The sequence below is a fragment of the Girardinichthys multiradiatus genome, chromosome 22, assembly GCF_021462225.1.
Source record: "Girardinichthys multiradiatus isolate DD_20200921_A chromosome 22, DD_fGirMul_XY1, whole genome shotgun sequence".
In the NCBI taxonomy this organism is placed as follows: Eukaryota; Metazoa; Chordata; class Actinopteri; order Cyprinodontiformes; family Goodeidae; genus Girardinichthys; species Girardinichthys multiradiatus.
The window spans coordinates 38155015-38176351 of NC_061814.1; the positions used below are offsets into that span (position 1 = coordinate 38155015).

General features: G+C 40.8%; 2 protein-coding genes across 2 annotated transcripts in view; one reads left to right on the plus strand and one right to left on the minus strand.

Moving 5' to 3' along the window:
- Positions 1-6505, minus strand: part of thada (THADA armadillo repeat containing) — a 116255-nt gene extending 109750 nt beyond the window's left edge. Inside the window, exons 1-8 of the mRNA XM_047352005.1 lie at positions 6061-6505; positions 5875-5984; positions 5665-5792; positions 4391-4539; positions 4278-4310; positions 4145-4193; positions 1074-1249; positions 865-959 (exon numbers count right to left, since the gene is read on the minus strand). Coding sequence (XP_047207961.1) covers positions 865-959; positions 1074-1249; positions 4145-4193; positions 4278-4310; positions 4391-4539; positions 5665-5792; positions 5875-5984; positions 6061-6133 — 813 coding nt within the window. The 5' untranslated portion in view covers positions 6134-6505. The remainder of the gene's footprint in view (positions 1-864; positions 960-1073; positions 1250-4144; positions 4194-4277; positions 4311-4390; positions 4540-5664; positions 5793-5874; positions 5985-6060) is intronic.
- Positions 6506-7759: 1254 nt separating this feature from the next.
- plekhh2 (pleckstrin homology domain containing, family H (with MyTH4 domain) member 2) overlaps positions 7760-21337 on the plus strand; it is a 43437-nt gene continuing 29859 nt past the window's right edge. Inside the window, exons 1-2 of the mRNA XM_047352569.1 lie at positions 7760-7963; positions 10442-10573. Of these exons, the coding sequence (XP_047208525.1) occupies positions 10451-10573 (123 nt within the window). The 5' untranslated portion in view covers positions 7760-7963; positions 10442-10450. The remainder of the gene's footprint in view (positions 7964-10441; positions 10574-21337) is intronic.

The following is a 21337-nucleotide window of genomic DNA, read 5'->3' on the forward strand; positions in this document are numbered from 1 at the left end:
TCTGCTGTGTTTGAGAACATTGTTCTGTTGGTGACCCAGTTAACAGATGGCCTCACATTTGATTCTCTTATACTTTGTTGCGTTCATGGTCAACTCGATAACTGCAAGGTTCCTAGGTCCTGTTGCTGCAAAACAACCCCAAAGCATCACCCTTCCACCTCCGTGCTTCACAGCTGTTACAATGTGTTTGTGCTGAAATGCTGTTAGCTTTTCTCCAACATTACAGCCAAACATCTTTGGTCTCACTGTCAAATCGACATTGTTCCAGACGTCTTCTGGTTCACATAGATGCAGCTTGGCAAACCTTTTTTTAGAAAGGACATTTTTTTATGGCAATCCTTTGAAACAGACCATTCTTGTTTAGTATTTTTTCTAATCGTTCTGTCATGGACTTCACTGCTCAACATTCTAACCAAAACCTGTGGAGTCTCAGATGCAGCTCTGTTTTCTCTTTGCTCTTACTCTTTAAGAAATATTGACGGGGCGTGGCGCTGATGGTGTAGGGGTGAAAGCGCGTGACCATATGCAGAGGCTATAGTCCTCGAAGCGGCTGTCCAGGGTTCGAGTCCCGGACCCGGCGACATTTGCCAAATGTCTCCCCCTCTCTCTACCCCTCTTTCCTGTCTACCTACTGTCAGAAAATAAAAAAATAAAGGCCACTAGTGCCAAAAAAAATATCTTTAAAAAAAAAGAAATATTGACAGATGGAATCTGTGTGTTTTTGTGGACTTGGATTTAAATAATTTTACAAACTGTTATAGATCAGATTGTTTTATTATGTACTGATATGTTGAACTTTATAATGGAGAGAAGATGCACTTTCTTTTTAGTGTAACTATAAGGTCAAGACGGTCTAGAACTCACCACAGAAGCGACTTCGTCTCCAGAGCCCATGACAGACCTGATGAGCAACACCACAGCCATGCCTGCTGTGCTCTGAATCGCCTGAATGAACTCTCCTGCAGGTGGCGAGATGAACCGACCATCAGAAAAAAATGCCACCCCTTTAAAACTGAGAAACTAAAATGAAATGTTTACTGTTAGCTTCAAACTTCTGTGCGAATATTTCTCACCGTCTAACAGGATGTGTATGTAGCAGCTCAGGAGGCTGCCCGGCGTGTCCTGCTGAGCCTGCAGCACTTCACTAAGGGCGCCCTGAGATCTCTGAAGCACCAGCATGGAGGTTTTCACCACAGCAAGGCAGGACTGCATCAGCTGGGCCTGAGCGATGTGGCGGCCTGCAAGACCACTGAGAAACCAGCAGGGGGCAACAGACATGTGCAAATGAATGGGAACATCAAGGCCCAAATCTAAGCAATGGTGATTCAGATGAACAGTTCTTTCTCTAAGATGGGATAATTATACAAAATACCTGTGGAGAGTGTTGAAATTGATCAAAAATTGTGATTAATGATGCCAATGGTTCTAAAAAAATCTTTAAACTAGGTCCTGCATAGACCCATTAACTTCTGGTTGATCATGATTGATTGTTTCTCTCTGCTAACATAATTGTATTGGATGGAAACCTCTAAGCTTTGCTAAAACTTGCAGCCGTCCAAAGACAACCATATGTTTTCTGGAGAAAAGTTGTACGCTTACACGCAACAAAGATTGCACTATCTAGCCACAGTCTTGAGAGGTGTTTGGAGCACTTAATATAATGCTTCCAGTCCTAAAAACACTGCAGCAACTCTCAAGCATGGTGGCGGCAACATCATGCTATGGGCTGTTTTGATGCTAGTGGTTCTAGTGCATTGCAAAAAGTAGAAGGAGGACTTCCCTCAAATTCTTGCACTTCACCTCAGATCAACAACTAGGCGGTGAAACCTTGGACACAGTTGGGTGCCCCAATGTGACCATGATCCAAAACACACATCCAAACTGGTTTTGGAGTGGATTAAGCACGCTAACATTATGTTTCTGGAATGATCCTGATGTCAACATTATTTAATTTGAGGGTCATCCTTAAAAGTCATGTACGCGCCAGGAAATCCAGAGCAACTCTACCAAGACGAAAAGTTAGATATCCACCAAGACGTTTGTTGAGAGCTTCGAGAAGCGTCTGGATAATGGGGCAAATATTAGAAGGGTTGTATGTTTATATTTAAGCCCTGAAGTGACCACATTTGAAGGTCCGTTTTACTTATTAAACCCACTAGACACTAGTACCAACGCCAGCCAAAGAGCTCCACACACCATGATGCAGCCACTACCGTGCTTGATAGTTGGTAGAGTGTTCTTATGGTAATTTCATCCCTATGTGGATTAGAGAAAACCCACAATAAATACCAATTAATGAATCCAATTCTTGTTTTTAAAACTTCCTGCAGTTGTTTGTTGTATGATAATTCCACTCTGGACTAAATAAACCATTAAAGGTCCAAAGATAATGACAGTCATGCCTACAATGACAGCACATACAGGTCCTTCTCAAAATATTAGCATATTGTGATAAAGTTCATTATTTTCCATAATGTCATGATGAAAATTTAACATTCATATATTTTAGATTCATTGCACACTAACTGAAATATTTCAGGTCTTTTATTGTCTTAATACGGATGATTTTAGCATACAGCTCATGAAAACCCAAAATTCCTATCTCACAAAATTAGCATATCATTAAAAGGGTCTCTAAATGAGCTATGAACCTAATCATCTGAATCAACGAGTTAACTCTAAACACCTGCAAAAGATTCCTGAGGCCTTTAAAACTCCCAGCCTGGTTCATCACTCAAAACCCCAATCATGGGTAAGACTGCCGACCTGACTGCTGTCCAGAAGGCCACTATTGACACCCTCAAGCAAGAGGGTAAGACACAGAAAGAAATTTCTGAACGAATAGGCTGTTCCCAGAGTGCTGTATCAAGGCACCTCAGTGGGAAGTCTGTGGGAAGGAAAAAGTGTGGCAGAAAACGCTGCACAACAAGAAGAGGTGACCGGACCCTGAGGAAGATTGTGGAGAAGGGCCGATTCCAGACCTTGGGGGACCTGCGGAAGCAGTGGACTGAGTCTGGAGTAGAAACATCCAGAGCCACCGTGCACAGGCGTGTGCAGGAAATGGGCTACAGGTGCCGCATTCCCCAGGTCAAGCCACCTTTGAACCAGAAACAGCAGCAGAAGCGCCTGACCTGGGCTACAGAGAAGCAGCACTGGACTGTTGCTCAGTGGTCCAAAGTACTTTTTTCGGATGAAAGCAAATTCTGCATGTCATTCGGAAATCAAGGTACCAGAGTCTGGAGGAAGACTGGGGAGAAGGAAATGCCAAAATGCCAGAAGTCCAGTGTCAAGTACCCACAGTCAGTGATGGTCTGGGGTGCCGTGTCAGCTGCTGGTGTTGGTCCACTGTGTTTTATCAAGGGCAGGGTCAATGCAGCTAGCTATCAGGAGATTTTGGAACACTTCATGCTTCCATCTGCTGAAAAGCTTTATGGAGATGAAGATTTCATTTTTCAGCACGACCTGGCACCTGCTCACAGTGCCAAAACCACTGGTAAATGGTTTACTGACCATGGTATCACTGTGCTCAATTGGCCTGCCAACTCTCCTGACCTGAACCCCATAGAGAATCTGTGGGATATTGTGAAGAGAACGTTGAGAGACTCAAGACCCAACACTCTGGATGAGCTAAAGGCCGCTATCGAAGCATCCTGGGCCTCCATAAGACCTCAGCAGTGCCACAGGCTGATTGCCTCCATGCCACGCCGCATTGAAGCAGTCATTTCTGCAAAAGGATTCCCGACCAAGTATTGAGTGCATAACTGTACATGATTATTTGAAGGTTGACGTTTTTTGTATTAAAAACACTTTTCTTTTATTGGTTGGATGAAATATGCTAATTTTGTGAGATAGGAATTTTGGGTTTTCATGAGCTGTATGCCAAAATCATCCGTATTAAGACAATAAAAGACCTGAAATATTTCAGTTAGTGTGCAATGAATCTAAAATATATGAATGTTAAATTTTCATCATTACATTATGGAAAATAATGAACTTTATCACAATATGCTAATATTTTGAGAAGGACCTGTACACTCCTTATCAGAAATGCATCTGTCTGACTGTAATCAGCTAAATAACACGGTGTTGTTCGAGTTGGGACCAGAACACATGTTTAAACATGAAAAACAGATCATCTTCATACCGGTTCTGGTGAAGGTATTCATGTAAGAGCTTGCAGATGAATTTTAACACTATAAAAAAAAGGAGAATTTGATTAAGTTTAGTCTGAAAAGATAAAACTCTTGACAGTGAGTTGAGGTAATGTGGACACTAACCTTTGAGCAGCAGCTTGTTAACGCATCTCTCACCTGGAAAAATACAATTTTTCCCAACTTGTTAATCAACTGATTTATTAAGCAAAAGCTAAATTTGTCTCATCAACACTTACCAAGGGGGAAGCCATCCAGGCAGGTGGAGATAGTGTCTATGATGTGTGGATGCTGATCTGAACATGGACTGGACAGACAGTCAGACAAACAGGTGGACAGACTGTCCACAACTCGCCACTGAAGACACTCTGGTACTGAACTCAAGGCACTGAGGAGAGCAACAACAAACAGAGACGTCTCTCCTGAATGAACTTTTATTTCGCTTTTTCTTTACATATTTTGTCCCTTGCAAAAGTATTTACAACCCTTTAACTGTTTGGTATTCAACCCCCTTGAGTCAGAACTCAGTAGAACCACCTTTTGATGCAACAACAGCTGCGAATCTTTTGGGGTATGCCTCTACCAGCTGTGCACCTCTAGAGATTTTTAGAGACAGATAGAGAGCATCTGTGAACAGCGATTTTCAAGTCTTGCCACAGACTGTAAATTAGAGTTAGTTCTGGACTTTGACTGGGTCATTCTACCACGTGAATATTCTTTGATCGAAACCATTTCATCGTAGCTCTGGCTGGATCTTTAGGGTTGTCATCCTGCTGGAAAGTGAACCTCTGACCCGCACTCCAGTTTTTCACAGCCTCTACAAAAAATACAATCCTGAAATGAATCCTGGAATATCCTGGATTTATTGCTGGACAATCCTGGAATAAAACCTCCAACAGAGTTTAATCCAGCATTGTTCTGTCCGTGGTGAAGTAAAGCATCCCCACAGCCTGATGCTTCTCCAATTAATGTTCTGCTTGCCTGGTCTGTCAGCTTATCTAGACAGGTAACTCTTCATAGTTTTACTATTGTGACAAACTCTTTCCAATTTCAGATGAACTGAGCTCTGTGAGATGTTCAAAGCTTTAGTTATGGTTTTATAACCTAACTCTGTTTTAAACTTCTCCACAACTTTCTCTCTCCAACCTGTCTGATGTAGTCCCCATGATGCTGTATCTTCACTGATGTTCTCCAACAAACCTTCTGAGACCTCCACGGAACGGCTGAGATTAAATTAAACACATGGGGACTCTATTTTTCTTAATTAGGGTCACTTCTGATGGCAATTGGGTGCAGTGGAATTTATTTAGGGGTAGCAGAGTAAAGGCCTGTACGTTGTTTTCCTTCCGCTTCAGAGTTGTGCTAAATGTGTCGGTTTATCAGATAAAATTCCATAAAAATACATGAGAAAATGTGAAAAAGGGTGTGAATACTTTTACAAGGCATTGTATCTGCCCCATGTCCTGAGAAAAAGAAATGTAGTTTTCATGTGGAAATAAAAAGCAGATTATACCTGGCAACAGCCCGTCTCAGGGGGTTCTTTGCCTGCACAGAGGTGTAGACCAGGGCTAGGGCATTCAGACAAGCATCCAGTGTGCCACCAGCATGTTCCTCATTCAGAGCCTCCAACTGGGACCCTGCCTGAAGGACCATGGGCACAGACACATCACAACCTGCATAAGCTTAAAAACATCAGAGAACATCATATTTCAGCTCTGCACACCTTTTTAATCAGCTGGATCTGCTGCACGGCATCAGTCAGCTTTAAACAGGACTGCAGGGTCTGGGCAAGAAGGTTGACTCCATCTTCTCCTCCATTCACAGAGAGGGAAGCTTGGTAGGAGACGAGAGGAGGGGAAGTGGGTGCATATTCAGGAAAGCTGGAGCATTTTTATGGTAGAAATCTTACCTGTAAGCTTGCATAACTGTTCCTCATCCAATGCCACCGCTTCCACTTTAGTAGTTTTCTTCTTCACCACCATGACTCAACCTCTGTTACCTATAATATGCTGCCACATAGATTCTCTTAATGCACGTATTAGACTTGTTATATCGTAAAATTATAATAACTACTAATAGAGAAGGACAAACAGATGAATCCACGCACAGAGAGGGTTTAAACTTCGTAACCAAGTCTGGTTGCTAATGTTAGCCAACTTTAACAAGCAGCATGAAACTAACCCTACGCATAAAAATCAGATTTAGAAACAGCAACAAACCTAAAGCATCAAAGCGCGACATAAAAACGGAGGACACTTATTAAATGTGGTGTTTTAAAAATATTAAAGGCAGGTACTTCCGTTCTGCATGTGGTTTACAGACCTTCAGCTTCAGCCGGTGTCTGTACCGGATGAAAATAAAACAGCATCCTGTAGATTTTCACAATAAAAGATTCCTAAACAGCCTTTCTTACAGAAAAAAATAAATAAATAAACAGACGACTATTGTGAATATTTCTGTTTTTAGCTAAAATCCAAAATGGCAAAGTGTGAAAAACTTAATTCAAATGAATTTTTAAATAAGTATGTGAAATTAATTTTCTTTAAATTTTGAAGCAAGATTATTTTAACCTTCTGTGGACGCTGCATTGACGTCAGAGGGGCTTACAGCGGCACGTAAACATGGTCGCCATATTGGAAAGGTAAACAGCGACCAGTGAACATATATTTATTTAAAATTCCTTTTTTAAAAGATTTTTTTATGTGTGCTTTTATCATGCACGGGTTGTAAAGTTATTTATAGTCTACAGTGACCCTCAAGTTGTCAACAAAGTATATAAACCGACTTAAGAAGTGGGGAGTGTCATATTCAGTACATTAGAATATTATTGAAAGTTCAATAATTTAAGTGAAACACATGATACAAATTTGTTACACACAGAGTGTTGTTTTCAAGCATTTATTTCTGTTAATTATGGCGATTTTCCTCTTACAACTAATAATATCACTTCATTTAAGATTACGGTTGACTTAAAAAGTGACACTCATATCATTTCAACTGTTAACTTTGTTGTTTATGTTTACAGCTACTTAAAAGCAAATTTCAGTTTTCAGAAAATGTTAATATTACACAACACAAATAAGGTAATTAGTTATTATTAATATTATTATTATTATTATTATCAGAGGCGTAATGTCCTCTCTACGGGCGCTCTGGTATTTTATTGGTGGATGAATCCTTTCAATCATTGGCGGTGGTAGAATGATGGTGCGTTCATAGAAACTCGGAAGTTGGATTTCTGATCTTGGAAAGCGTAACGGGGTCCAGCTCCGACCTCGTGGAGGTTTGCCGACTGTTGTACTTACTAACCATTCCAGATAAAAATGTATCTCTATGTATTTTATGCATTCCAAATAAATACTCTGACAAAAACTTCGTTAATAGAGGTTGGATAGTAAGCGTGTGGCTCATTCAGTGAGATGCCAAACGCATTGGAGAAATGCTACGTTTCATACTTTTTTTGATTGTAAGCCTCCAAAAGCTTGCGTTCAAGTTAACTTTTTCCGACGTTGAAACCGGAAAATCCGACTTTCAATTGTATCTGTAATGCAGCATGTAGATGCCTAGAGCTGGGAGAAACGCGTACTGGTCATATGATTGGACGCATTTCACAAAGCCGCACCCTCCTGAATAAAGAAAAAAATTCAACCCGTGTCCAACTTTTCCCTTTGAGCTGAAATGAAAACCTCCCGGAAAACAGAGAATTCCCACTATTTTTCCTCAAAATTAGGATTTTAACACCAGAACCTACATGGTTGGACTGAGCATGCCTTGAAGTCTCTGAAAAACCACCCACCTCAGTGTTGTAACAGGTAAGTGAGGACAATTAGATGAAAATGACTTTTTATTACAAAGGAAACGTGTTTATTTTATATTTAACCTTTTTTTTTTTACACCACATTAATGCTTTCATATTTACCAATATAAAGACTGTCTGGTAAAACTACTACAAAGGGGCATTTATATTTTTTGTGTATTGTGTAAATCAGATTTAAGTCTATAATCTATCATTAGAAAGTTAATATTTAGAATGTGTTCAAGATTCAGTCTATTTAAGTTAATTCTGGTGGATTATTTACACACAAAATGGGATTATTTCAGATCAGAAGAAAATTAAAGGGGTACAAAGTTTTTCAGCATCATCCTCAAATAGATCCAGAGAGTAAATATGTGGTTTTATTTTATGAAAATTACTATTCTTGTTGGAAACTCAGGGGTTCATCTGCAAAAAATGGGTTAATCTTTATTGGCCTGCTAAACTATGCATACCTCTTGAACTTTTTCACATTTTCTCACATTACATACACAAACTTCGGTGTAATTTATTGAGTTTTTGGTAAGAGACTATCACAAATAGAGCCTAATTGTGAAGTTGAACATTTTTTTGAACAAATACAAATCTAAAAGGTGTGGTGTGCGTTTGTTTTCAGCCCTCCTACGTTAGTAAAACTGTCTCTTGCTGCATTTCCAGCTGCAAGTCTCCAGGGGTATATCTCTCTCAGCTATTCACATCTAAAAACCAAGATTTTTTCCCCCATTCTTCTTTGCAAATTAGTTAAACCTTAGTTAGCTTGAATGGAGAGTGTCTCTGAACACCAGTTTTCAAGTTTTGCCAAATATTCTCTATTAGATGCAGGTCTGGACTTTAACTAAGCTGTTCTGATACATGAATATGCTTTGATCTAAACCATTCCAGTGTAGCTCTGGTTGTATGTGTAGGGTGATTGTAAGTAAGTAAGTACAATTTTATTTATATAGCACTTCTCAAGACACAGATCACAAAGTGCTTCACAACATTAAACAAATTACAATTGGAATAATATATTTATATATGTAAAATAAAAGAAGATAAGATCAAATCAAAAATAAACTAACCAAACGCAAGCCCAAAAAGACGAGTTTTTAGCTGTTTTTTAAAAGACACCACCGAATCCGCAGTCCTTATACACAAGGGGATAGAGTTCCAGAGTCGGGGAGCTACTGTTGCAAAAGCTCTATCACCCTTAGTTTTCAGCCTTGTGTGATGTACAGCCAGTAGGACTTTATCGCATGACCTCAGAGACCTGGGGGGATACAAGAGTTCACTGATATAAATTGGGGCTTGACCATAAAGACCTCTATAAGTCAGGACCAGAATCTTAAACTGAGCTCTGAATTTAATGGGGAGCCAGTGCAGCTGGATGAGTAACGGTGTGGAGTGGGAATACTTAGAAGATTTTGTCAGAAGTCTAGCAGCAGCATTCTGCACAACCTGGAGACGTTCCAGGGAGTTTTTGCTAAGACAGGTAAATAAAGCATTACAGTAATCCAAACGTGAGGAAATGAATGCATGGAGAGCAATCTCAAGTTCAGAACGTGACGCAATGGGACTTAACTTAGCAAGGTTACGTAAATAATAAAAACAAGAGTGAACCAGAGATTTGATGTGGGTGTCTAAGGAGAAAGCAGAGTCAAAGGTTACACCAAGGTTACTGATGGAAGATTTAGCAAATTTGTCCTGCGGGATACCCCAGTCAGGTTCTGGGGTTGCCTTGTTTTTAGCTCCATCCATCCTCCCATCAACTTTGGTCAGCTTCTGTATTCCTGCTGAAAAAAAATATCCCCACACCATCATCCTGCCACCGCAGGTGTGCGTCATCTTCATGCTGTATGTTGTGTTAAATTCCCTCCCTGCAGCCTGTTGTTTTTGTTTTTCTGAGGTTTCGGCTCTTTCCTTTCTTGACGCCGTCTATGTTTACCGCAGCTGAGAAGCAACAGAAATAGGCTTGTGGAAAAAGTTGTTTTATGGCCTTCCTCCACACGTTTGTAGGCTCTCTGAGAGGGAGCTCAGGCTGGTAATGAGAGGTTATAGCTGGTGAAGAAGGAGCCATCCTCTCCATCAGAGATCCCTCTGTGTCTCCCCACCCTCCCCCATATTTACTGCCTGTTTTTGCTAGTTTGCCATGGAAAATGTGATGCAAGTCTGTCCTATAGGGAGGATGTTTTGGGCATGCAAGGCTAGTGCTCACAGTGATTCAGCTGGACACAGACATGGAAAAAATAAAATAAAAAAATAAAAATGGTGGCACAATATAGAGCAGTGGGTCCATATTTTCTTTTGCCAGGGGTTACCTTTTTCATTTCAAAAGCAAAAAAGATTAAATTCTACTTTTATTTTACAGTATTCTGTTAATTTTAGGTGGGTAAAGATCCTAGAATTAGATGCTAGTCCGAGTCAGTCAACATCAGACTTTGTTCTTGTGTCTCTGCTCTCTGTTTCTCACTGCTGTCTCTGTTTGTGTGTGGAAAAGTTTGGCATCATGGCGGAGGGGGAGGAGGCGATGACCCAGGAAGACTGGAAGGAGAGGTGTACGGTTCTGGAGGCTCTGCTTGTGAAGTTCAGGGTCCAGATCGTTAAGATTCGGGAGCTCACCGCAGACAAGGTTGGTCCAGGGCAAATCCATGTCTGAGAATATTTTCATGAGACTCTTTGCAATCATGGAGGGTTCTTCCTGGCACGAATGAGGGGGTTTCCACAATTACAGAACACAACACGTCTTCCCACCCTAATCTTAATACTTAATACTCTAGATTTGGGAGTGAGACAGTAGTTAGTCTTCTATAACTTTTCCCAGTGTTGGAGCTTTCAGACAGAGGGATCTTTGACTGTTCCTCCACATACCTTCTCTCTGGATCCTCTAGAGTCCTGGGTCCTTTCTAATGCTGTCTTCTCTTCCACTCACCCCACAGGTTTTCTGCGGATTTAGCCATAAGTTTTGGATCAGTATCCAAAGACCCAATGGTGACCCATGTCTTCATGTGGAGTCTAAAAAAACTTCACATGTTAATGTTTGTGATGGTAGGAGGTATATATGGCTTTTTCTAGACATTTCTCCCAAACAACAATTGGCATGTGGATGGCATCTAATGGTTGCTTAGTGACCTCAAGATGCGTCTTTCTGCTTCAGGTCTCTAATAGTGAGTTCTGGAGCTTGTTATTCCTTCCTTACCACCCTCATCACTAAGTGTAGCGACAAGATAAACTCTGGTTTAAGGTTTTGAATGATTACTCTGACCGTTGATATAAGTAAATGCAAGCAGCCATTTTCTTGTAGCCGTATCCTGATTTATAAAGAACAAATTTACCCTATTTGAGAGAGATGTGCTCTTGTCTTTCCCATTTTGAACAGTCTCTGAAAAATCACAATGATGCATCAAGCATTCAGAGATTTAGGTAGTTTTGTCTTAGCTGGCCACAGAAGAGAAACAGAACATTGAACCTGGGTGTATCTCACACATCTACAAGCTGCTTGGAAGCTTTTCTGAGTGGGCTGAATATCCCTTATCCTGCATGGATACACATGGATACTCCTACTTTTTAATTCTTTTGTACTTTCATCCAGTTACATAAAGGATTTCCATTCTCCTGACTGCCCAACCGTGAAGTAGATCCAAAGAAGGCTAAAGAAGTGATGCCACTCACGCAAACACCGACTGTATTGTTTGACATATAATCTGTGGGAAGATTTGGCCACTGCACCCAAAAACACTCTCATAAGTACAGAAAGGGAGCCAAATTCAGAAAGAGAGCTCATGGTGTGTCTACTGGGCGCAGACCGGCCCATCCCTCCCAGCCGGCTCTCTCTGGGTCGGCCCAAACCACTCCGTGGCCTAGATCTGAAGCTGCTCTCCGGGGATGCTGATTAGAGCTCTAATGTAAACATCAGTTTGAGCGCGGGGCTCCACAACGCATTGCATGATGGGATTGACCCAGCTCCAGTCAATTACAGAACCCTGCTGGAGCCTTGCTGGACGGCAAAACAAACTCCCAGAGAAACCTAGAAAAAACAGGTTTGGTGGGTTTGTTCATTCCACGTCGCACATGTCGAACTATCTGCTTCTGCTGCAAAGTTTGGTCATTTCTAATATGTACTGGTCATAAAACAGTGTCTTCTATGGGGCTTTTGCTTTTAAACTGTTTGTTTTATAGCTATAAAGAGCAACTAAGGCAAAGAAAAAAAGTTAAAATATGAAGAGATATTCGACAGAGAAACTTTATAGCTAAAGAAAAATCAAAACATTTAATGAAAGAAGATCCTAATCAGTGTGCTTGGTCTTAATCTGACGTGGAATATCAGTAATCCTTCAGTCTTTCCTGCAAATGGGAGATCACTGATTTAGCTTCCCGGCTCTGGAGTTCAGTCAGAGTTCAGCAGGCCTCCAAGAAAACAAAAAACACATGGGAACCCAAGCTGGTGGGGGGCACAAATATGCCAACGCATACCCCCTTTAAACGTTTCACATTTAGTCGAAATACAACCAAAAACTTCATTGTATTTTGTTAGGATTCTATGTGATGAGCACCAAGTAGCTAATAAGTTTGGTGTTCATCTGTATTCAGCCCCCTTTACTCTGATCCCCCTAAATAAAACCTGCTGCAACAAAATTTTATTTCAGTTATAAATACAGCTTTGAAGGCCTCGGGTTTGTTAGAGAACATTAGAGAACAAACATCATCATGAAGATCTAGGAACGCAGCAGACAGGTCATAGATAACTCAAGGCCCATGGTAAATCTGGAGGAGCTGTACAGATTCACAGCTCAGGTGTTAGAATGTGTTGAAAGGACAGCTATTAATCATGTTTTCCACAAATCTGAAAGTCATTTTTGAAGGATAGCCACAAGGAGAGATGTAGGGAACACTGAAAACATCTGGAAGGAGGTAGGATGAGACCAAAATGTAACTTTGTGGTCTAAACCTTATGTGACTCAAAAAACAACAGCACTGCACATCACCCTGAACACACCATTCACACAGTCAAAAATAGTGGCGGTGTGGGCATGAGCAGGGACAGGGAAGCTGGTCAGAGCTGATGGATTGGGCGCGGCGCTGGTGGTGTAGGGGTTATGCGCGTGACCATGTGCAGAGGCTATAGTCCTCGATGCGGCTGTCCCGGGTTCAGGTTCTGGATCTGGCGACCTTTGCCAAATGTCTCCCCTTCTCTTTGCCCTCTTTCCTGTCTACCTACTGTCAAAAATAAAAAATAAAGGCCTCTAGTGCCGCAAAAAAAAGAAAAAAAGAGCAGATAGATAGATAGATAGATAGATAGATAGATAGATAGATAGATAGATAGATAGATAGATAGATAGATAGATAGATAGATAGATAGATAGATAGATAGATAGATAGATAGATAGATAGATAGATAGATAGATAGATAGATAGATAGATAGATAGATAGATAGATAGATAGATAGATAGATAGATAGATAGATAGATAGATAGATAGATCGTAACACAGGGCAATCTTGAAAGAAAACCTGTTAAAGGCGACAAGGGACGAGACTGGGGTGGTCGTTCACCTTCCAGCAGGGTAATGATCCTAAACATGCAGCAACAGCTTGAATGGAGGCGTTTAGATCAATGCATATTCATGTGTTAAAATGACCTAGTCAAAGTACAGAAGTATATTTAATGAGGAATCAGCGGCAAGACTTAAAAAACGATGTTCACAGAAACTTCCAATTTGACTCATCTTCACCTATTTAGTAAAGAACAATGGGCAAATATTTCAGTGTCTGTATGAGCAAAATAGAGATTGTGGTTGTAATGTGAAAAAACATCAAGGGGTACAAACATTTTGCAAGGTACTGACATATTATTAAAGTATTTGCTGTCAGAGTACGAATGAGTATAAATGATTTAGCCCAGGTGAGTTTCAGCATATTCATCATGATCAGCAAAACTCTTTGGATAATATAATCATCTAAACAGATTTAGAAGTTATATTGCAAGTTCGTGGTCAAACTCAGCTGAATGGCATTTAGCTTTATTTCTGTTAGCCTCCAGCAAATTATTTTGCCATAAACTAATGAGCAACAGCAGGACTAGTTTCAAATTTTATGCAAACTCCAAATGGTCTTCTGAGAAGGTCTTTAGAAACTAGTCAGGTATGTGTGTTAAAGTGGCAAATTGCTTTAATAATTTGAATCTTAAAAAAGTCAGTTTCAGTGGTTGCAGGATTCATGGTAAGAAAAGAAGATAAAGGGAACCTTGTGTGAATAGTAAGCAGCCCAGGGGAGGAAATACCGGCTTTAGTAAATAATATGTGAATGTGTATGTGTGATACACAGGAAGCCAGTTTGCAGGCTGAAGCAGTTAGTAATTCTGGGAGTGGACATACGCGTGCGGGCCGGTTCATATCTAAAGCTTTTTAACCAGGATTTTTGCACAAAAATGAAAACCTGTGTTATGCATGCATGGGTTGCAGCTGTTAGGGAGGGATGTTAGTTTTGGCCGATGGGGCCCGCAGCAGGAACAGAAGGCCACGCATTTTTCTGCAAAGACTAAGAGATCATATGTGTTACATTCTCTGTGATTTTGTTTCTTTTAGCCATTTTTAGTGCCATGCCTCATCATTTTAGATGTTTTTTGTTGTTTTTACCTGCTTATAAGGCACTTAAGTCTGACCTATCAATCATTCAATCAACTTAGTACAGAACTAGGTTTAAATTGGATGTTTATGGACTTTATTACTAACATGTTGACAAATCTGTTTATCTTTGGACACATTTTAAGAATTTGTTACCCAGGAATTAGGTTGTTTTAGAACTCAATCAATTCTACTTGGTATTTTTTACTTTTTATTTTATTTTTTATTATTTTTTTCCAGTATGTTGCGGCTTGATGAAACACTAAGCTAAAAGCTTTACTCAGCCTATTTTTTCTTTTTCTTCTTTAATATCAATTGCTACAAATTAGCAATCATCATATTTAGGAGTTGATTTGTTCAGAATATTCAAAAACAATACAGCGCAAATTATATGTAATGCTAACATCTGTAAAAAAAAAAGGTGAGGTGGACAAAACTTTAAATGCAAACACAAACTGAAACTCAGATGAAAATTTGAGGCCCATTTAGGGTTCCTTTATGCATCTTAATAGGTCTATTCAAGCGCCTCTGGCCTCATGTTGACGTGGTTGTTAGGCAATGCAACCACTAGAGGGCAGCTCTAAAGGGGGGATTTGAATTTAGAGCACGGTTTTAGATAAGAGCAAATGCAGCGATGTTTGAGGACATCTTGGTGATGTGCATTTTCTGAAAGAGACATAGAAAGAAGCACTGCAGTAGACGAAGGTGGTCTGTGCAGCCATGTGGATGGCGAAGTTCCACCATTTCTATCATCGTTCCTTTCGCACGATGCTACTACTGTAGCTGTACTGCACAACACTGCCCCCGGTGGTATAGCTCCCTGATGGAGGACTAAAATACCCACGGAACGAACACTGGGCCTAAAGGGGTCATTAGCTCAAAAATCGAACACATCAGCTTTCTTCTGTTAGTCTTGATTAGAGTTGGTAACTTACTTGTTGATGGACCAAGTTGGAAAAGTAAAATCTGCTAAATAACATGAGACTCACTGGTTGCCATGGTGATTCCCACCTCTTTATCAGCAACACAAACATTTAAGCCTCAAACATTTTGTTGCACTTTTTAAACCAGTTCCTGAACTGACAGTGGCAGCACCTTCACATGGCCACACTCCTGATCGTCTACGTGTCTACACTGGTTAATGAAAAAGAGATGTCAGAATAAAGAGACGCTTTGTTTTTGTTTGTTTGAGAAACGGTCAGAGCAGAAATGTTGTAGGAATGAATTAGTTTGGGTGTTCAAACTGTAGATCCTTTATCAGTAGAGGACACTAGCTGAAAGTGGACAAAATGCCTACACAGAAATGAAAAACATTTAGAGATGGAAGAAGAAAAAAGGGCATAAAAGTAGGTGAAATAAAATCAGATACAATAAGAGGTTGTATGGGTTATCAGACAATGGGGAAATGTAAAGGTTTACATAAATCTGCTTAATTACTGTAGGATTACTTATTTCGGATTTTTGAATGAAATGTGCGAAGGTTGAACATTAATGGTCCGAGACTTCACCCTTGAGGTATAACTTAGGTGACTGTCATTTTGCAAGAATTAAAATTCTTAGAAGACACAAAAAAGGGTTGTGTTACACACTAACATCTCCACAGCTTGTCTTCTGCCCTCTAACATCTTCTTGGATGTTCTCTGCAGCTTCCCAAGCAGCTCCTGATCTATTTTATCTTCGTTTTAGGCCATCTGTGTGAAAGTGGTAAATGAGCAATGATCTCCATGGGTGTAGGTGAGCATCTGTGTCGGTAAGACCATCACCTATACTTGATGAACATTTAATATGCGTAGCAGCGTGCTGGTCAGAGCCTACAGAAGGAGGCTTTGTGATCTGACTGCCTGGCCTGAAGGGCGTAGTTCAGGGAGAGGTTGGCCACACTGCGGCAAATGTGGAATTTCAAGAATGGAAGTCCAAACAGGATTTTAGTTCTGAAGGGAGAATTGCCTGCGTAGGTGAGCAAGGTGGAGGCAGATGGGGAGGGAAGATGTTGTTTTGGGTGTATCTACAAAAGCTTAATGTGGCTGAAGTTCATTGGAGCAGCAGTCTAAACTTCTTAATCTCAGCATCAGCCTGAAGAACCGCAGTGTGGCTCATAGAATGAGGAGAAGGTGCTCACATACAAATAGGCAGAAGATAATCATAATCCCACAACTACTCGTTGCTTTTCACATCTTTGTGTGTTACTTGGATCAGATAATGTGCGTGGACTCCAGCTGTAGCCTCTGGTACACATGCCCTGTAATTGACTGGCTGTTTTAGTGCCAGATGCTAAATGTGTTGCTGAGGGAGGCACATGTGGTTTGTCATCTGTGGTGGAGCGGTGGATCTATATACAGAAGACAGTCTCTGCTTGTGTGTGTGTGACCGTGGGTTTGTCCACTTTTATTCAAACGTTCAGGCTTTAAAAGCAAATGTTTGGGTATTTTTTTGTTGTTATGGTCATAGTTAAACAGAGCTTAAGCAGCAATACCTCAGTAGTTGCTTTCTGTCTCTTTTTTTTACATTATTTTATTATTGTAATTTTGATATAAAACAAATACATAAGCAAACATTCAGACATTAAACATGTTGGCTGCCAGGCCATATAGCTCATGATGATGATCACAATGAATTTTAGGAGTCGTTGGGTAAAACAAATGGGTTGGCAAACTGCTTTACAGAGTAATGCTGACATAGAGTAAACTGACGTATGTTCTTATGAGTCCAGATCGATATTGCACTGGGCCAAAAAAAGGCCCCTACATCCTCCCAAATTTAACATGAGTGCCAAGTTTATTTAGTCGAAGCTTTTTCATTTGTAGGACAGACAGCATCTCGTGTCCGTCGCTTTCTGTCTCTTAAATCGTTTTGAAACGATTTTGGCCCTCACTTGTTTCCAATGTGAGGTTTCTGCTCAGCTCTCTTAAGGTCTGACCACAACATTTTAACCAGGTTCAGCTCTGGATTTTCACTGGGCCATGGCAACACAATGATAAGGCCAAAATGGTAAACCTCTAATAAAAGAAACTAAGTACACCCCATGACTTAACAGCTTGTATAACCAGTTTCAGCAGCAGTAACTTTAAGCATTTATTTGGCCGACTCATCTTTACAACTTTTCTACCCTTTATTAGGGTTTGCAGATGTTTGCTTCTGGACCACTCTCTACATTTGAGTCAGATGGAGGTCTGGACTTTGACTGGCCCATTCCAACACATTGATTCTTTTCTTTTTTTAGTCAGTCTGTTGTAACTTTGCTGCTGTGTTTTAATTTTTCTGTTGATGATCCAGTTTTGCTCAATCTTCAGCTTTTGTACAGAAAGTCTTTCATTAGACTCTGAAATAGTCTGGCATACAGAGGAGTTCCTGTTCATCTCAATTACTGCAAAGCAAGCTCTGATGACCAGCCCTCCACCACCATGCTTCACAGTTGGTATGAGGTGTTTGTGCTGTGTTTGGCTTTCTTCAAACATGCTGCCCGTCATTATGGCCAAACATCTCTGCTTTGGTCTAATCTGTTCAAATGACATTATTCCAATAGTCTTGTGGTTTATTCAGGTTTAATTTTGCAAAACGTTGTGTTGCATAATCTTCTTAGAGAGAGGAGACATTCTCCTTCAACCCTTCCAACTTATCCCTTTTTTAATTTTGTGGCACTAGTGGTATTTTTTTCACTGGTAAATGGGCAGAGAGAGAAGGGGAAAGACATGCAGCAAGATCCCAGCGTTGGGAATTAAACCCTGGGCATCTGCGTCAAGGACTCATAGCCTCTGGATTCCCCTTATTTTTCACGGAAATACGGACACAGTCAATTGGTTATTTGTAGTGCGAGACTTCCGGTCATGTACTTCCGGTTTTCCTTTCTCTGTGCAGAATGTCGGACTGTGAATAGTTTGGAAATTGCTGTTTAACCCTTCCAAGATTAATATGCGCCAACAATTGCATCTCTAAGCTTATTGTTGATGCCTTTCTACACTGGTATTGTGTTAATATGTATGCTCCAGGCCAGCTGTCTGCCAGTCCAGCTGCTGTTACAGAGGTGTTCACACTGCTGATCATCAGTTAATCAAGTGCTTTAATTAGCAGCACCTTGCGGCTACCTTCTCTCTTAAATTCTATAGGGTTAGGGTTAGCGTACACCATATGATCTTCCTATTATGAGCAGCAGAGGACTTCACATTCATGGTAACTGGGTGGAAACCATTGGGAAGGGGGACAGCTATTTTTAGTCTTAAGGTGTGTGCAGGCAGAGGAGAATGGGATGGCCGTGCTCCAGTTTTCCCTTGGCTCTGCTGACCAGAGGGCTAGTCAGGTCGGAGACGGACACACCCTGCCAGACATCCTGACTGTTTCCACTGCATAATGTTTAACCAGGCAGTGTACTGTTTGTCATTTTAAATAATTTGATGAAATGAGGAGAACATGAGGAGAAATCCCTGTAAGGCTACAGGTGGTCTGCACTAGAGGGTGACACGGGAGTGGATTTTCTCTCCTGTCCCATCCCGCTCCCACAGAAAAATGTCTTGTCCCATCCCAATCCCAGGCCAGCATAACGAAAAAAATCCTGTCCCGTCCCACTCCTGGTAAATTGATTCCCACTCCCGTCCCGCTCCCATTCAGAACGACTCCCACTCCTGTGACTCTCCCATTTTTGTTTTCTTCATTTAGTCTTTTGGCAATTTGTTTCTTTGAAGGACCAGTTAGGTCCCTGTTTTTAGTTGTAGTAAAGGCCAGTTAAAGTAAAAAGAATAATAATGAAGAAATAATAAAATATCAAACAAGGAAACAGACCATGCCTATCTTAGTTGAATAAACAAAATGTACATAGTTGTATTTTACTTATTTATTAAGTGACTGTTTCCTTTGAACAATGACATTACTTTTATGTTTCAAGTTGCTGAAACGAAAGAAAAATGCACCTAGTAAGAGAACTGTACTTGTTGAACAAAAGGCCAAAAAGGCATTACCTTCACAATTTAGAAACTGTACCTCAATGGTTCACAGCCCTGGTCCTCAGGGACCCCTTCCCTGCAAGTTTTAGATGAGACTTGACACATGATGGTACTTTTGGTTTGATGAATGAAGAGATGCAGGGTTGATTCAATCCAGAATCTGTCTTACAAGTGTCCATTAATCACTGGTGAACTTGATTACGACTAAACACGTTTTACAAGCAGCAGACTGCGTGTTAACAGCGCTGCATTCAACTCTCCTGAAGTTCGGTAATATTTGCGACTTTCCTGTCAGCTCTATGAGTTTAATAGATAAGTCCTTATTTCTGACTTTACGTTACAAATCCAATTTTACCACGTCCAGTTCTCCACCTGCGTTTGTTCCCTCCATTCTGAACGCAGGTGGAAAACATTGAGCAGAAGCACTGTTGGCTTGTGGGTCGTGTAGTTCGTTTGACTCACATTATAGTATAGGCTTCTTGGAAAAAAACTACACAATGGCGGCGTCGATCCAAGTTTTTTTTTCTTAAAGTTTATAACAAAGTCTCAGTTTACATTTCCAAGGACAATTGATCCTAGTTTATTTTCCCTCCTATTGGTTAGCTCCCGCTCCCGTCTGCTCCCGTTCATTTTTTAATCCTGTACCGTCCCAATCACGGGATCTTTACTGATGCTGTCTCCCGTCCCGCGGGTTTCCCGTGGGAATCCCGTGACCCGTGGGACTCCCGAAAAAATGTCAGCCTCTAGTCTGCACACGGACTGTGTACCAGAAAGTCAGAGTACGTATCATGACATCTGAACTGTTTCCTCACTGATTTTTGATGGTCTTTAGATATTTGACAGTGATATTTGTAAGTTGAAACTGTCATTACACAAAATCAAAGAATGAAAATGTTTTGCATGTGTTTTCCTGGTTACAACCTGCTACCAAAAGGAGGCAATAATACACCAGCTGTTTCACCGCTAACTGCCAAGCTCATGTATCTTCCACGACCAACCCCCAGTCGGTCGTGGAAGATGGCCGCTCCCACTGAGCCTGGTTCTGCTGGAGGTTTCTTCCTCTTAAAAGGGAGTTTTTCCTCTCCACTGTCGCTACATGCATGCTCAGTATGAGGGATTGCTGCAAAGTCAACGCCAGTGACTGTCCACTGTCTCTACATGCTCATCCAGGAGGAGGGAATGCTGCAAGTCACTGACTCGATGTAATCTGCTGGGTTTCCTTAGACAGAAAAACTTTTTATCCAATTTGAATAAATAACTGACTCTGACTGCACTGTTCAATGGTTAGGATTAATTGGAATGTATGAACCTGACTTTTGTGAAGTGCCTTGAGACAACATGTGTTGTGAATTGGCGCTATATAAATAAACTGAATTGAATTGAAGAAGAAGAAGAAACCATACAATAGACCTAGCTTTTGTTTGGTGGCACTGGTAGCACTGTTGTCTTGCAGCAAGAAGATCCTGGGGTGTTTCTGGATGGAAATTAAATGTTCTCCCTGTGCATGCAACATGTTCAGGGTGCTCCCCTGCCACTCGCCCAGTGACTGCTGGAGACAGGCAACAACCCCCACATGACCCTGCAAGGATAAGCGGGTATAGATAATGAATCGGTGCATCAATTTATGGATGTTCTTTTAGGTTTTATGGCAACTAGAGGCCTTAAAATTCAAATAAAAATGAGTCTGATCTTAAACAAGACATTTAATCCTACTTTGAAAGCTATCTTATATTAAGCCTGGCAGCACTGCCCCTTGGCCTTGTGTCATAGAAACAGTTCTGTTCGCCAGTCTCATAAACTCCTGAAAGGCTTTTCTAAAATAATTTATTTTCTTGGTTAG